At 46.4% G+C, this 16,471-nt stretch overlaps 2 protein-coding genes across 4 annotated transcripts; both read right to left on the bottom strand.

Annotated features, from left to right (window-relative positions):
• Positions 1–751: 751 nt before the first annotated feature.
• Positions 752–3,748, bottom strand: LOC127319190 (WEB family protein At2g38370). Of its 2 annotated transcripts, XM_071822270.1 has the most exons (3): positions 3,615–3,726; positions 3,389–3,577; positions 752–2,389 (listed from the first exon to the last, which is right to left on the bottom strand). In XM_071822270.1, exons 2-3 carry the CDS (start codon positions 3,569–3,571, stop codon positions 935–937), a joined length of 1,638 nt encoding a protein of 545 aa, XP_071678371.1. In that variant the 5' UTR covers positions 3,572–3,577; positions 3,615–3,726; the 3' UTR covers positions 752–934. The 2 variants fall into 2 exon arrangements, with proteins under 2 accessions (XP_071678371.1, XP_051205381.1); XM_051349421.2 differs by having other exon boundaries at positions 3,389–3,748.
• A 7,807-nt stretch (positions 3,749–11,555) lies between these two features.
• LOC127319199 (uncharacterized) lies at positions 11,556–14,118 on the bottom strand. 2 transcript variants are annotated; one of them, XR_011747166.1, is made up of 4 exons: positions 13,867–14,118; positions 12,189–13,783; positions 12,062–12,121; positions 11,556–11,994 (listed from the first exon to the last, which is right to left on the bottom strand). XR_011747166.1 is itself a non-coding variant. In XM_051349430.2 (3 exons), the coding sequence occupies exons 1-3, from the start codon at positions 12,566–12,568 to the stop codon at positions 11,706–11,708; spliced, it is 729 nt and encodes a 242-aa protein (XP_051205390.1). In that variant the 5' UTR covers positions 12,569–12,704; the 3' UTR covers positions 11,556–11,705. The 2 variants fall into 2 exon arrangements, 1 of the variants encoding a protein (XP_051205390.1); XM_051349430.2 differs by lacking the exon at positions 13,867–14,118 and having other exon boundaries at positions 12,189–12,704.
• Between the last annotated feature and the right edge of the window lie 2,353 nt (positions 14,119–16,471).

Here is a 16,471-nt window from a genome sequence, read left to right on the forward strand (position 1 = left end):
CCTACAATGAATTTGTTTAGACCCCGCTTGTGTACCCAAAAGATCTAGATCTAAGGCTAGGGTTTGCAGAAGCTTACCACAACCGAAGTCATCGACACAGAGGAAGAAGACGACCATCCGCGGCCAGTAGCCGCCGCCACAGCCGCCGTTGCCACCGCAAGCCTCACCGACCGTGCGGGTGAGGTAGAGCCGGCCATGTCGCTAGATCGGGAACGGTGGATGAGCTCAAAATGTGGGGAAATGGGGGATTCGGATTTGCCAGTGAGAGAGCCGCCCCTATATACGGTGGCGAAAATTCAAGCACGGTGACCGAATTCATCCCGCTGAGATTTCGCCGTCCCGCGCGAGCTCCCGCCATCTCCCGCAGTGGCTCTGCGAGGACGCCGCGTTCTCCACTTATGCGGAAACGGGGTGGCTCGCTAGAAATGGCAGGGCCTGGCCCGAGGGTGCTTTGAGAAGCGGTTCGTGCAAAAATACGGTCTCGGTCTGGTAACCAAACAGCCCAAAACAAAGCTGGACCGATGCGAACCAAGGGGCATAGAGCCTACCAAACGCGCCCTATATCCCATGTTCCGGGCGAGCACTACTCCTGAGAGCGGCACGTCCCTGATTCAAAACATAAACCTGAGGTTAGTACCCTACAGATTTCAATAAAGCTTTCATTATCACGGAAAGAAATACAGACATATAACCACTCTCCAGTCTCCACACTTCAGTAAAGCCCTGGGAGGATTTTTTTTACCAGGCCACATGTCACCAAAACTTTAACCAGAACCAGGATCATCTGCTAAATATCAACCTTCATTATAGATTTATAGTAGCATCTATATTAACTAATTACACATGGTACAATTTATTCAGGCATCAAGGTTGTAGAAATACAGCTAGTTCTACAGGCACCTAGTATCTGGCAAGATAACCGACTACAGTAGCGCTACACAACCTTGACGCTGCAGCCGCCTTGCCCATGTGTCCAGGAGGAGGCCCGGGCCTGCCTCTTCCTATGCAGAAGCAGCGCGTACACCACGAACCCCAGCCTCCGCCTCCTGGGCTGGAACTGCTTGCGGGACGCGCCGTCATGGTCTATCCTCTTCGGGGAGTACATCTCGTACTTGTCACTCAGCATCTGCCCAAGCGACACCTTCTTCTTCTTCTTTGCACTCGCGGTCTTTCTCGGGGTGGTGGGTTCAAACTCGCAGTCGAGCTTCATGCTCAGGATCTGCCCGATGGACATCGCCTTCGTGCTCTTCGGTGTGGTGGTCACCAGGCTCAGGCCGTTCACGTCGTATATCCCGGTGCCGGCCTTCCGGGGCGTCGTTGGCGTTGCCGCCGAGGTCTTGAACTTTGCAGAATTGCATTTGTTGCTGGTTGGTCGCCAGTTCAGTATTATTTGGTCGGACCGCAGGCTTCGTAGTGATTCTTCGGCGGCGACCTTCCCTTTGTTTGCCGACTCCTCCCTCTTTAGAGCCTCCCCTAGTACCTTCCTACTGGTCTGGACAGCTGACATTGCTTCCTCTACTCTTTCCAAAAGTTCTGCCTTACCATGGTTTGCATCATCGAGCTCTTGCATCGCCGCGTCTATTTTGCTCCTAGCGGTATCTTCTGATTCTTGTGCTTCGCGCACGAGTGCGGAGTGTTCCGCAACAGAAAGTTTGACATCGGATCTATCGGTCTCCTGGTCCTCCGTGCCGCTTAGTTTTGCCATCTCTGCGAGAGCAAAAGCTTCTCCCCGCCTCGAGGCTTCCTTCAGTTTGTCGGCCATGATGATCCTGAACTGAAGAGTCTTCGTCTTGGACCTTGTGTGCTCAATGGTGGAAGTCAATTCATCGATCTCGAATTTCGAATCCTCAATCATCTTCTTGTGCTTATCTTTTTCAGAATTCAACTGTTTCATTTGCAGCCATATCTCAGAAGGTTCAAGGACAGGTTTGGGATCTTTTACTGCTTGTAGCTGCGCGGTGGTCCTGCTCAAATCTGCTTCCAATGCTGAAGCTTTCCTCATATTCAACTGCAACCTTTCACGGGTTTTCTGAAGCGATGCTTTCTCCTCCTCTATCTGGCCCCTAAACATCATAACAGTATCCAGGTTCAGGAATGCTTTTGCCTGATTCAGCTTGATCAACGTGGTTAGTGGAGACTGCTTGCTATTTATGCTCTGGATCAGTGGCTCGCTATGGCTATGGGGTTTCTGTTCAACATCGGGAAGTGGATGACCTGCTGCTGCATTTCCAGCCTCTAATGTTGCCTTCTCTATTTGTAACTTCAAGTCATCAATAACCTGCTTTGTTGACTGCAACTCCTTCAACACCTTAAACGTTTCGCTTTCCTTGACAAAGAGCCCCATCTCGACCTTCACCGTCTGTTCCTCAACTTTCATAAGCTCTACCTCCTGAACGAAATGACACCCCATAAAACAAAATGAGTTCATCTGTTTGAACAGCAATAAAGATGCCTAGAAGAAGCGTAGCTTAAACTTCAGAGTAAAATTCAGCGAGCGCATAAGAGATCTTCGACGAGATACGACTGCGTTATCACAGAGTACAATTCAGGGCCTTCTGTTCTAAGTGATGTGGAAGTCAACAACCAACCAAACAGCGAGAGAGCAAGCTGAGCCGGTGCAAAGCTATTCACATCTAGAAATTTATTACTAGCTGTGAGAACAATGTTAGGTATACTACAAAAACAATGAAGCTGCCTTAATTTCAAAGAGCAAATCGTCCTCTGCAGTACACAATCCACCATAAATACTATCTTTGGGGAGATGGCAGTGCCTATAACCTAGAAATGTACATAGAAGGACTGTCAGGGACACTACTCTTACAGAGTACCACTAGTCACTAATGCATTTTAACTTCTCCAGCGATCAAGATCCAATAATCGAGCTCTACTATCACTTGCAAATTTGCAGTGTCGGGCCGTCCAGGCTATCATCTGCTGGTACTAAATGCCATCATGAAATCGATCCCAAGCCCCACACAGCGTCGTGTCACGGTCGGCCAGCAGCAACCACTCGCCGGAAAAGGAAACAGAGTATCTTTGCGGCCGCGGTTTCCCTCGAGTTTGCAGCAACAGCGGCGGAAACGGCGCCGGAGACCGAGGGGAAGCACGGAGTCATTCGCCTTTCGCTTGGCCGGTGGTCCGCACATGGCCGGGAAGGAGATCTCGAGGCAGATGGCCGGAGGAATGCGAAGAGAGGGACGGTTCTAAATTTATTTAGAAAAAGAGAGATGTGATAGCACTGGGAAAGCGGATGTGACGGCCACAGCGTCGCCACCACCTGCGCGAAAGCGAAAGCGAAAGCCGTCGCGTCCCCTGTGGTGTGAATAATGGATGTTGGTGGGAGGGTGGGTGGTTTGCTCCGGAGAGCGGAGCTGAGTGGCTGACTGACCTCGGGCCGGAGCTGGAGCGGCGGCGGCGGCGGCTGCGTCTGCCGCCACGGGGAGAGGGCGCCGCCGCCGAACCGGTCGACGGCCTGCCGCACGGACTCGAACTGGGACGAGGTGTCCACCTCGCCGCGCCCCCGCATTCTTGCTAGCTCGCTGGCCCTCGCCTGGACCGCCACTTCCGCCATGGACGTGGATGGATGGCGTCCGTCCCGGGGCGCCGGAAGCGTGGGAGGCGGCCGCGACGGTGAGTAGTGAGTGGTAGTGGAGGGGGAGTGTGGTGGGCTGTGGGGGCGTCGGAGGAGGTCCGTGAACCCTGGCTGCGGGTTTTGGGGGTCGATCTGTCCTGTCCGGTGGCGCCCCAGATTTATTAAGCTTTGGCGCGGCACGGGGAGACGTAAACTAATCCCGCGAGTAATTGCGGTGGTCAGAGACGGCGATGAAAAGGATAGTTGGTGGCGCCGCGCCGTTGGGTGAGAGAGCACCCGGAGCTCAGCCACTGCTATGGTTGTGCACGCCGTCGGCAGCACGTAGATGCAGCCGGGGTTCACGGGCGGATCCCCGTGTACCTGAGCTGAGTGGACACAGCTTGAGATGATAATGCAGAAATCAACTGGGCGTTTTCATCTCATTTTTTTCTTTTTTCTGGAAAAAGAATGTTTTATTACTCACAAGGTTTGACTTAATACATCTGGCCTCTGCAAGAGTACACAACACACTGACCATTACAGCCGTCACATTTTTGTCTTTTGGAGGACACGTACAATCATATTTTGAGACTTATATTATTTCTAGAAAGTTAGAGCATCTCCAGTCGCGTCCCCCAAAGCGTCCCCCAAAGGAATTTGGGGCGCACTACGTAAAAATGCTGCCCAGCCGTGCCCCCAAAGCCCATTTTTGTCCGGCGCGCCCGACATGATGTCCGCGCTCGAGCCCGTCCCCGTCCCACCGGGGACGCCGGACACAACGAAAAGCGAGACGGGGAGTGGCGGGGCCGACCCATCAGCGGCACAGGGAAAATTCATCTCACACTCCCGCCAAATCCCGCCGCTCCCGCCAAATCGCGCCTATACCGCCGCGCATTTCAGGCCTCCCAAAACATATCCCGCCGCCGATTCATTTCTCCTATCCCGCCGATTTGTTTCTCCCTCCCGCCGTCCACCCGCCGGCGCTACCCTCTCCACATGGCGCCGCCGACAGCCCCCAAAAAGATGGCGAAGAAAGCGGCCAAGAAGCCGCCGGGCAATGGGACGAAAAGGGGCGACGGCGCCGTTCGCGAGGCCGCGGAAGGCGCCGGCTTTGAAGAAGAAGCTTTGAAGGATGGACCGACGATCAATGGCAGCAAGATTGCCTGCGCCGGAAGCTATCGACGGCGGAGCGGAAAGGGCGGAGGGCGGCGGAGCTGGAGAAGAAGGCTCTGGCGGCGTGCCAGCACCAGCACATACTGGCCGGGTGTATCGCCGCCACCAACGCGAGCCCATATAGTACGAACGTGCCGGTGTACGTTCCGGGAGTCTTCTCTCCGTCGTCATCCGCCTTCTACAACGACGGCCCCTCCGGCACTCCCGGGTGCGTGACGCCTAACTTGTCGCCGCACTATCAGGATGCGCTGCCGCACGGCGGCTTCAACCCCAACAACCTCTACTCCCCGGCGTACGAGCAGCGCGAGCCAGGACCCGGTCCGGACGGCGGCCCTTTCACCGGCCGCAGGGGTCCGCTCGAATACGACGGCGCCGGTGCTGAGGAGGACGACGGGGTTGAGGAGGAGGATGACGAGGAAGAGGACGAGGTGGAGGACGACGAGGAGGACGACGATGAGGACGAAGAGGGCGGCGAGGAAGAGGACGACGAGGGTGCCGGTGACGATGATCTCGTGGAGGTAGATGCGGACGGCGTGAGGACGAAGAAGAAGAAGAAGGCGTCGGGCACACGAGGCCCGAAGTGGATGCTTGATACGCGTTCAACACGCGTCCGTTGGGAACCCCAAGAGGAAGGTGTGATGCGTACAGCGGCAAGTTTCCCTCAGTATGAAACCAAGGTTATCGAACCAGTAGGAGCCAAGAAGCACGTTGAAGGTTGATGGCGGCGGGATGTAGTGCGGCGCAACACCAGGGATTCCGGCGCCAACGTGGAACCTGCACAACACAACCAAAGTACTTTGCCCCAACGAAACAGTGAGGTTGTCAATCTCACCGGCTTGCTGTAACAAAGGATTAATCGTATTGTGTGGAAGATGATTGTTTGTAAAACAGTAGAACAATATTGCAGTAGATTGTATTTCAGTAAAGAGAATTGGACCGGGGTCCACAGTTCACTAGAGGTGTCTCTCCCATAAGATAAACAGCATGTTGGGTGAACAAATTACAGTTGTGCAATTGACAAATAAAGAGGGCATGACCATGCACATACATATCATGATGAGTATAGTGAGATTTAATTGGGCATTACGACAAAGTACATAGACCGCCATCCAGCATGCATCTATGCCTAAAAAGTCCACCTTCAGGTTATCATCCGAACCCCCTCCAGTATTAAGTTGCAAAGCAACAGACAATTGCATTAAGTATGGTGCGTAATGTAATCAACAACTACATCCTTAGACATAGCATCAATGTTTTATCCCTAGTGGCAACGACACAACACAACCTTAGAACTTTACATCACTTTGTCCCGGTGTCAATGCGGGCATGAACCCACTATCGAGCATAAATACTCCCTCTTGGAGTTACAAGCATCTACTTGGCCAGAGCATCTACTAGTAACGGAGAGCATGCAAGATCATAAACAACACATAGATATAACTTTGATAATCAACATAACAAGTATTCTCTATTCATCGGATCCCAACAAACGCAACATATAGAATTACAGATAGATGATCTTGATCATGTTAGGCAGCTCACAAGATCCGACAATGATAGCACAATGGGGAGAAGACAACCATCTAGCTACTGCTATGGACCCATAGTCCAGGGGTAGACTACTCACACATCACACCGGAGCGACCATGGCGGCGTAGAGTCCTCCGGGGAGATGATTCCCCTCTCCGGCAGGTGCCGGAGGCGATCTCTGGATCCCCCGAGATGGGATCGGCGGCGGCGGCGTCTCTCGGAAGGTTTTCCGTATCGTGGCTCTCGGTGCTTTGGGGGTTTCGCGACGGAGGCTATTTGTAGGCGGAAGGGCAGGTCAAGAGGCGGCACGGGGGCCCACACCACAGGGCCGCGCGCGGCCAAGGGGGCCGCGCCGCCCTAGGGTGTGGCCCCTCGTGGCCCCTCTTCGTCTCTTCTTCGGACTTACGGAAGCTTCGTGGCAAAATAGGACCCTGGGCGTTGATTTCGTCCAATTCGAGAATATTTCGTTACTAGGATTTACGAAACCAAAAACAGCAGAAACAAAGAATCGGCACTTCGGCATCTTGTTAATAGGTTAGTTCCAGAAAATGCACGAATATGACATAAAGTGTGCATAAAACATGTAGATAACATCAATAATGTGGCATGGAACATAAGAAATTATCGATACGTCGGAGACGTATCAGTGGACGCCTCTGGAAGATCTTTGTCTGCGCGAGTCGTGGGCGACGGTGAGCCATGACTCCATCATCGGTGCCAACCAAAAAAGCGGGAAGTATTGGGCGAGGATCAAGGCCGAGTTCGATGAGCGCAAGCTCATCAACAGCGAGTACAAGAAAGTGCCAATGAAGAGGAGCCAGAAGGCAATGTCGACGCGATGGGCCATCATCCAGGCGTCGGTGAACTCCTTCCATGGGTACCATCATGTAGGGATTCGTTGCATAGAAAACAAAAAATTTCCTACCGCGAGAACGCAATCCAAGCCAAGATGCAATCTAGAAGACGGGAGCAACGAGGGGATGATCAAGACTAACCCTTGAAGATTTCCAAAGCCAATAAGAGTAGGCTCTTATTGCTGCGGTAGACGATCACTTGCCGCTTGCAAAAGCGCGTAGAAGATCTTGATCACGGTGCCACAATCGGGCAGCACCTCCGTACTCGGTCACACGTTCGGTGTTGATGAAGACGACGTCCTTCTCCCCGTTCCAGCGGGCAGCGGAAGTAGTAGCTCCTCCTTGAATCCGACAGCACGACGGCGTGGTGGCGGTGGCGGTGGAGATCTCCGGCGGAGCTTCGCTAAGCGTGCGGGAGAAGAGGAGGAGAGAGGGGGCGGCTAGGGTTTGGGAGAGGGGGTGGCCGGCCACCTAGGGTGCAGCCAAGCTATGGGCTTGTGGTGGTCAGCCCCCTCTCCTATGCCCCTCATTATATAGGTGGAAGCCCCAAGTGTTGGACTACAAGTCTTCGAATAAGACCCGAACCAAAAACCTTCCATGTGTAGGGAAACCTACCCAAGGTGGGAATCCCACTTGGGGTGGGATTCCCCCCTTCCATGAGGGGGGTTGGCTGGCCACCCTTGGGGAGTCCACCTTGGACTCCTCCCCTTTAGGGTTGGCTAGCCATGCAAGGTGGAGTCCCTCCGGGACTCTACTTTCCATGGTGATTTCTTCCGGACTTTTCTAGAACCTTATGCACCGGATCATTTCCAAACTTGGAATATGACTTCCTATATATGAATCTTATTCTCCGGACCATTCCGGAACTCCTCGTGATGTCCGGGATCTCATCCGGGACTCTGAACAAATATTCGAACTCCATTCCATATTCAAGTTCTACCATTTCAACATCAAACCTTAAGTGTGTCACCCTATGGTTCGCGAACTATGCGGACATGGTTGAGTACTCACTCCGACCAATAACCAATAGCGGGATCTGGAGATCCATAATGGCTCCCACATATTCAACGATGACTTCAGTGATCGAATGAACCATTCACATACGATACCTATTCCCTTTGTCACGCGATATTTTACTTGTCCGAGGTTTGATCATCGGTATCACTCTATACCTTGTTCAACCTCGTCTCCTGACAAGTACTCTTTACTCGTACCGTGGTATGTGGTCTCTTATGAACTTATTCATATGCTTGCAAGACATTAGATGACATTCCACCGAGAGGGCCCAGAGTATATCTATCCGTCATCGGGATGGACAAATCCCACTGTTGATCCATATGCCTCAACTCATACTTTCTGGATACTTAATCCCACCTTTATAACCTCCCATTTACGCAGTGGCGTTTGGTGTAATCAAAGTACCTTTCCGGTATAAGTGATTTACATGATCTCATGGTCATAAGGACTAGGTAACTATGTATCGAAAGCTTATAGCAAATAACTTAATGACGAGATCTTATGCTACGCTTAATTGGGTGTGTCCATTACATCATTCATACAATGATATAACCTTGTTATTAATAACATCCAATGTTCATGATTATGAAACTAATCATCCATTAATCAACAAGCTAGTTTAAGAGGCATACTAGGGACTCTTTGTTTGTCTACATATCACACATGTACTAATGTTTCGGTTAATACAATTATAGCATGATATATAAACATTTATCATAAACATAAAGATATAAATAATAATCACTTTATTATTGCCTCTAGGGCATATCTCCTTCAGTCTCCCACTTGCACTAGAGTCAATAATCTAGTTTACATTTGTAAAGATATAACACCTTGGCCTTCCGGTGCTTTATCATGTTTTGCTCACGGGAGAAGTTTTAGTCAACGGATATGACATGCTCAGAACCGTATGTATTTTATAATTCATTTGCGTCTCAACGCATCACTCATTTCCAAATGAGTCGGCATTAAATATGTTTGGTCTTCTGGTGGAACCTTAATTCCACAGTCTGAAATATGTCACTAATATTGTCACACACAATATAGCTTCAAAGTTCTGACTCTGTCGGAACTACACCAAGCTCTCAAAGAACCTCTTGACTTAACATCCTTTGCCATTGTCAAAACAATGACATACTCTGCCTTCTTTTGTAGAATCTGTCACAATATTTTAGAACTTTTCTAAATCTAGCATAGACAACTTCTAGCTCATTGTGCTACCTTTCAAACAACACTTAGTCTAATTTAAGATTGAAATTTTATTTTCATATGTGACAAAACAAATATCGGTGCAACACCTTACAGCAATTTGTTTGTCATTTCTCCATACAAAACTATATATATATATCCTTGGTTCTTCTTAAGTACTCAAGAATATTCTTACTGTTTTTCAATGATCATCACATGAATCATTTTGGTACATGCTCATAACACTTTTAAGAGCACATGACATCTGATTGTGTACATATTATCCGTGATCTATAATCACTCATGTGTTTTTACTCATTGATTGTCAGATACACTCAAGTCTTGTTAAAACTTCACATGACAAGAACATTTTCTTAATATTTCTATATTGAACTATTTCAATATACATTCTATGTACTTTGACTTAAACTTATTTTGTGTTTCAATCTATCTTCATAGATTTGACACTAGATATGTTTCAGTCCATATCCTTTCATTGAAGTTAATTTCTCAATGAAACATTTTTAATAAAGTATATAATTACATCATTTATAACCAACTATATGTCATCTACATAAAGTATTATAAATATGTCTCAGCGCTCCCACTTAATTTCTTGCAAATGCAAGTCTCTTCATCGTCTCTGATGAAGTCAAAAAACTCTTTGACTATTTCATCTGGTGAAGATTCAAACTCCGCTATACTTACTTCATCAAATTGAAGTTTGTATACCTATCTAGTATTCCACGGACCAGCAAAACTCTTGGTTGTATCTTGTATACACCTTTTAATACATACTTCTGTTAAGTAGTGTATTTTGCCATCCTACTAGCATATCTCATAAAAGAAATATGTAGTGATTACTAGAATAATCCACATAGACTATAAGCATTGCTACGGAAGATCTAATCTTATCGTAGTCAACTCTTTGAACTTTGTCGTAAACAACTTTTCGACAAGTTGAGCTTCTTCAAGGATATTTCATCCAAGTCCATCAATTTCATAGATCCATTTACTTTCAAAAAGTATTCATCTATCTTAGATTTCATGGTGTATAGCCATTTTAACGGAGTCAGGGCCCATCATAACTTCTTTGTTTTGTAGTTGGTTTATCATTGTTCAAAATCAATCCTTTGTCCACAAATCATTTATTTGATCACAAAGTAAACCATACCTACAAGATTCAATAAGTACTTCGATCTCCATGGCTAAAACACTTTGTAGTCATGGGAGCCATGATCGTCGTGGCCGCTTCCGGAACCAATTCCAATGCTGCGCTACTCTGATCATTATGCTCAAGTTCATAAACCTTATCAAGTTCTATTGTCCTCCCACTCAAATACTTCGCTAGAAACAATTTCTCGGAAATAAGAAACATTGACAAACACTTTTGTCTTTATCTCGTGGGAAGAATTCCCAATCAAATCTCTGGAATAACCAACAAAGACATTCATCCGATTTTGGTTGTAAACTTATTTACTTATGCTATGCATACCAAAATTTAAGAAAAGACTATCAGGGTTCATACCCATGCCATAACTCGTATGGTGTCATTTCAACGGATCATGATGATGCTCTATTCAGTGTAAAACGGTAGTCACTAAAGCATAATTCACAAAAATATAATGGCTTTATTTTATGGGTAAATTGGTTTTATGCCACTCTCTATTCCACAGATTGCACATATGCCATTACAAAAATTTGACTTGAGGATATGCCACTCTAACTATCCAATACCTTCATCCATGCCACTTTGTACACCTCAAAGGATAACTGTTCAAGAATTATATGTATTTCAGTGTATACGGTAGTATTTACCATAATAGCCCTGGTTTCAAAAGGAAGGTAGCACTTTCAGTCCAGGCACCGAAAAATTCAAAAAATTCAAATTTTGGAAAAAATTCAAACTTCTCAGAAAAATCTGGAAAAATTTCAGAAAATCAAAACCATTAAAACGAGTCTATTGTTCCATTTTGAGCAATTTCTGGGCAGATTTGCATCGTTAAACAAACATTTTCTGTTTGAATTTGTCAAATTTTGGCCGAAAAAAATCTTCTCAGAAAAATCTGAAAAAATTACAGAAAATCATAAACATCAATAGGATTGTACTGTTATAATTCGAGTCATTTCTGGGCAGATATGGTCCAGCAAACTGAGGTGCGAAATTCTGTCCAGAAACTTCAACAACAAATACAGAAAAATTAAGCAGCACTTTCCCTCAATTTGTCACAAATTAGCAATCAGAACTGAAATAAAATCATAGATAGTCTCACAAGCACAGTTTAATAAGTTCACATAAGACTTTAAACATGTTGGAATGCGGAAGAAGTACCAAAAGCAACAAGCTACATAGTTTCACAAACATGATTGAATCAGCCACCAAGCCAATAGAGGAGGCTTCGTTTTGCACCAGATGGAGGCTGCAGTACTGGAGGCGATGGTGGCGGAGGTAGCACAGGTGCAAATGGAACATTCTTTTTTGTTTTCTTCGTTGTCGATGTAGTCTTCTTCACTGGGGTCTTTTTCTTGGATTTCTCTTGTGCTGGAGCTTTCGTTAGAGGCGACTTGTTCTTGGTCTTCTCTTGTGTTGTAGCTATCTTCACATTTGTCTTCTTCTTGGTCCCTGTGTTCGGCTTTTCTGGTGTTGTTCTAGCCTTTTTCCTACATCAAGATCGTATGGTTTAGACTGAGTAGTAACATAGTACAGTAAGACAAGTGCATAAGTTACCTTATAAGATTGATGAGGACTTCATTATCGGCAGCATCACCTGCATCATCATCTTTCTTCCTGCAAATATGGACAAGATAAATCAGGACAAATCCAAAGACATTTAGAAACACAACTACGGAGTTACCTTTTGTTTGTCGATATAGATGGATCTAGTACATCTTCATCTTCAGGTATATCATCATCTACTGCCACATATTTAGGATCAGGAACCTTGCATGTCTTCTCCATGTGCCCAGGTTCCTTGCATCTCTTGCACTTCACTACTTTCCTTCCAGGTTCTAGCCATCCTCTAATTCTTTGAACTCTTGGCCTACCAGCCACTGCCTTCTGCAAAGGAGGGTGCACCTTGAATCCCAAATCCACATGTATCCACTGTGACTTGTCTGTCATGGAAGGGATTCTCCCAGCGTATGCTGCCTTGAACTTTTCCACGGAATAGTAATCATCCACATATGTCTGAATCTCAGCACCATTAATGCTACAAATGAAAGCAAGTGCGTGCATGCATGGCTTTCCAGAGACTTGCCAAACTCTACAAGTACATGTGCGGGTTTGTAAGTTGACAATGTGTCTTTTCACAAATTTCACATCCAGCAAAGTAACCTCCGCCTCATGTTCAGTGGTCCAAAGAATCTTGTTTCAACCAATGGTTTTGCTTAGAGCATTTAGCTGCTTAATGACATGAGGAAGAATTCTACTCTTTAGTCTTTCACCAATCTGCCTTCTAACACAAAACTTCTCCGTGATAAGCTCCCTAATTCTATCAAAAAGGTTGCAAACATTGAGGCCTTTGAAGTCTTTTATTTGCTTGTTGAAACTCTCAGATATGTTGTTTGTCAAATAGTCAACCTTGCTAGCCTCTCCAAAACCACATCTGTACCACAACCTATGGTGATGCATATCGAGATATTCAATAGCTGATGGGTTTGCTTCTTTAATTAGGTTCATATGATACATGAACTTACGCTCTGAGAATGTCCTTGCAGCTGGGTACAGGTTATCCGTATACACTTTACCATGGAACTTCTTCATGAAATTTGCATACAGGTGCCTCATGCACTCTCGGTTTTCACAATGAGGGAACACAAGGTTAATGGCTGTTTCTAATCCTTTGCATGCATCACTGGAAATAACTAGTCCAGGTGGAGAACCTATAGCGCGATGCAACTGTTTCATGAACCATTCCCAATTGTCATTAGTTTCAGAGTCAAAAACAGCAAAGGCTACATAATATAACCAGTTGTGCCCATCTACAGCAGTTGCTGAAGCTAATTGGCCCTTAAATTTTCCATATAGCGCCGTTGAGTCCACACCAACATAAGGCCTACAACCAGCTAGGAAACCATCGATGCAAGGTTTGAATGCAACAAACATTCTGTTGAAGTGATATTTATTCCCATTTTTCAGCAGCTCTATCTCTATAATGCTCCCTGGGCTTTTTTCTTCTACCTCAGCTTTCCAATTAAAAAGCAATGGAAAACTATCTTCATAACTACCATGCATTTGATCAAGTGCTACTTTCATACCATACCAGGTCTTGTTGTAGTCCAACTTGATGTTGTACTCATCTTGCAGCTTTGCTCTAGCATCTTTCGCACCTACACCGGGATTTTTCTTCACCCAATCCCCAATCCTATCAGCAATCCATCCCCTTGAAGCCATTGTGCAATTTGACAACTTCTGTGTTGGACAATTGTGCTCAAAGGGGAGCGTTTTTATCTGCAAATGAGAAAATAGCTACATAAATTAAGTGCAACAAAACAATCTTGCAAATAAATAGCATACATGAAAACAACCCATACCATGGCAGTTTTACCATCCTGCAGTACCGATGCATGGATGCGCCATTTACAAATCTCATGTGCACACTGAGCAATAAATCTAGTGGTGTCCGTTTTGATTTTAGCCAACTTAAACCCAACAATAATAGCTCGCTGCCTTATAGCTTTTCTGCAAGCCACAATGTCAGGAAAAAGAGCCCCAACTCTGATGTCTGGGTTCTCGGGGTCATGCACGACACTATAACCAGCAGGGTCAATGTCGGCCACTTCTTCCTTTTCCACCTGAACGTCGCCGCCCTTATCAACACATGTTGCTGAGACATCCACATGGACATCATACATGTACTCATCATCTACTCCTACATACTCCTCAACTATGTCAAATGGATCAGTTTCTATAGTTGAGGTAGATGGAACCACTTGAGCAGATTGTTTTAGTGGCGAGGTTGAATAAGATGCTCCATTTTTACTAGGAGTTAGAGGACAGCCTTGGAGACCCAGCAGAAGAACATCATTATCAGGAATTGTTGCCTCAGGGACATAATCATCATTGTCAAGCATAGGGTCTAAAGTTTCAGAACATGAGTTGTCAACGACAACAACAACAAGTGCAAGCCTCCTCTCTGCTCTATACATATCAAACATCAGATGAAAATCATCGGACTGAGTTAGTTTAACATCTTGAGCCATTATCATGTTAAAATACCACACGGTGATACTCTGATCCCTGCCAACTCTCAACTCGGAACTTAACCCATCCATGAGCACATCCATTGTGAAATTATCTGAGTTCACATTCCACCTAATTGTTTTCCCCTTCACATATGATTTCCTACCGGTCGGTTCTTTGAGCACAAATCCTTGAACAACAATATCTAAGCTAAATGTATTCGTCAATTCGAGCCTACAAACAATGGGAAAATGAAATTAAAGAATGTAAAACTATGTGCACATTAAAGCACAGGTGTAGAGATGATTTTGACTCACTCGTAAGGGCAGTTCGGAGCCGAATTCATCCTGCACACGGGCGAGAGGCGGGCCTGTGCTGGGCGTGCGGCTGGGCGAGCGGCGAGCGAGTGCAGGGGACGACGAGCGGCGCCGCCCCACACAGCAGCAGCGCTGGCCGCGGCTCTGGGGCGCGGGTCGGCGGCGCGGCTTCCTGCCGCGGCTCCCAAGCCTTGAGGTTGGCGGCGCGGCTCGCGAGCGGAGGTCGGCGGCGCGGCTCCCGGCGCAGGTCGGCGGCGCGGCTCGCAGCGGAGGTCGGCGGCGCGGCTCCCGGCGGAGGTCGACGGCGCAGCTCGCAGCGGAGGTCGGCGGCGGGGCTCCCGGCGGAGGTCGACGGCGCAGCTTGCAGGCAGAGGTCGGCGGCGGGGCTCCCGGGCGGAGTTCGGCGGCGCCTTCCACTGCCGCCGGCCAGCCTTGCCGCCCTCCACTCCTCCACTTCCTTTAGGTTTCGTCGGGGGCGGGACGAGCAGGCACAATTTGGGGACGAGCGGGCACAATTTGGGTCACGAACGGGGTGGTTGGCCTCCAAATTGACCGAGCTCTGTTAAAAAAAGTCTGTATACAGTATCCTACGTACAGCACACAGTATACATTTATGTATTGCAGAAAAATAGCATAAGTAAAAGTATTGGATAGTTAGAGTGGCATATCCTCAAGTCAAATTTTTGTAATGGCATATGTGCAATTTGTGGAATAGAGAGTGGCATAAAACCAATTTACCCTTATTTTATTTCATCATTAATCCAACAAGGTTTGGATACATCTCTCGGATACTATATCATCACTATGATACTCCAAGAAATGTGAGTTGTATAACAATTTCATAACTCTCTTAGATGTTTGCTAAAACTCGTAATTCAAATATTTTCCCAATGATCCAATCATAGATATTTGACTTTTCTATTACGATGATTTCCACTTCATGCTGAAATTTATTTGAATCCATTCAAATGTTTCAAACTTCTTCCTTATCGAATATATCCACATATATATACTCAATTCATTGTTTGAAGTTTTCATGAAGTAGAAGAATCTCCCGCACACAACTATGTCCAGTGAACCACATACATCATCATGTATGTTTTTACTAAGTTAGTTGTCCGTTCAACTCTTGGCCTATGAACGGTATTTTAGTCATTACTTTTAGAAAAGATTTTGCAAGCGCCAAACGATTCAAAAAATCAAGGGATGAAGCTTGCTACCCGCATGGGTAGCTACACACCCATGCAGTATACCAATACGCAAGCCATTTAACTTGTTTTAGCTCGGTTTCCTAGTAGAACGTGGAATTCTAGTGTATAAAAGTGGTTTCCGAATTTTGATTTGAACTTTTTTTTGTCAAAGTCAACTCAATATTCAAAAAGTCAATGCAAAATACGTTGGTGAGTTGACTTTGATCAAAAAATATTCATATCAAAATTTGGAAACCACTTTTGTACACTAGAATTCCACGTTCTACTAGAAAACCGAGTTAAAACAAGTTAATATGGCTTGCATACTGGTATACTGCATGGGTGTGTAGCTACCCATGCGGGTAGCGAATGCACTCTCAAAAATCAAATGACTCCAAAAATCCATTTGCATGGAGTTTCTTCATGCGTTCCTTTCTAACATGACCTAA

Source organism: Lolium perenne, chromosome 1 (genome assembly GCF_019359855.2).
Source record: "Lolium perenne isolate Kyuss_39 chromosome 1, Kyuss_2.0, whole genome shotgun sequence".
Taxonomy (NCBI): Eukaryota; Viridiplantae; Streptophyta; class Magnoliopsida; order Poales; family Poaceae; genus Lolium; species Lolium perenne.

What these genes read in the sequence shown, in the direction of transcription:
- LOC127319190 (XM_051349421.2), bottom strand. Translation starts at nt 3,571, where the DNA reads ATGGCGGAAGTGGCGGTCCAGGCGAGGGCCAGCGAGCTAGCAAGAATG. An exon ending in CGCTCCAGCTCCGGCCCGAG is followed by an intron (nt 2,390 to 3,388) that starts GTCAGTCAGCCA and finishes CATTTCGTTCAG; the next exon opens with GAGGTAGAGCTTATGAAAGT.
- LOC127319199 (XM_051349430.2), bottom strand. Translation starts at nt 12,568, where the DNA reads ATGCACGCACTTGCTTTCATTTGTAGCATTAATGGTGCTGAGATTCAG. An exon ending in TCTATATCGACAAACAAAAG is followed by an intron (nt 12,122 to 12,188) that starts GTAACTCCGTAG and finishes CCATATTTGCAG; the next exon opens with GAAGAAAGATGATGATGCAG. An exon ending in GTCCTCATCAATCTTATAAG is followed by an intron (nt 11,995 to 12,061) that starts GTAACTTATGCA and finishes ATCTTGATGTAG; the next exon opens with GAAAAAGGCTAGAACAACAC.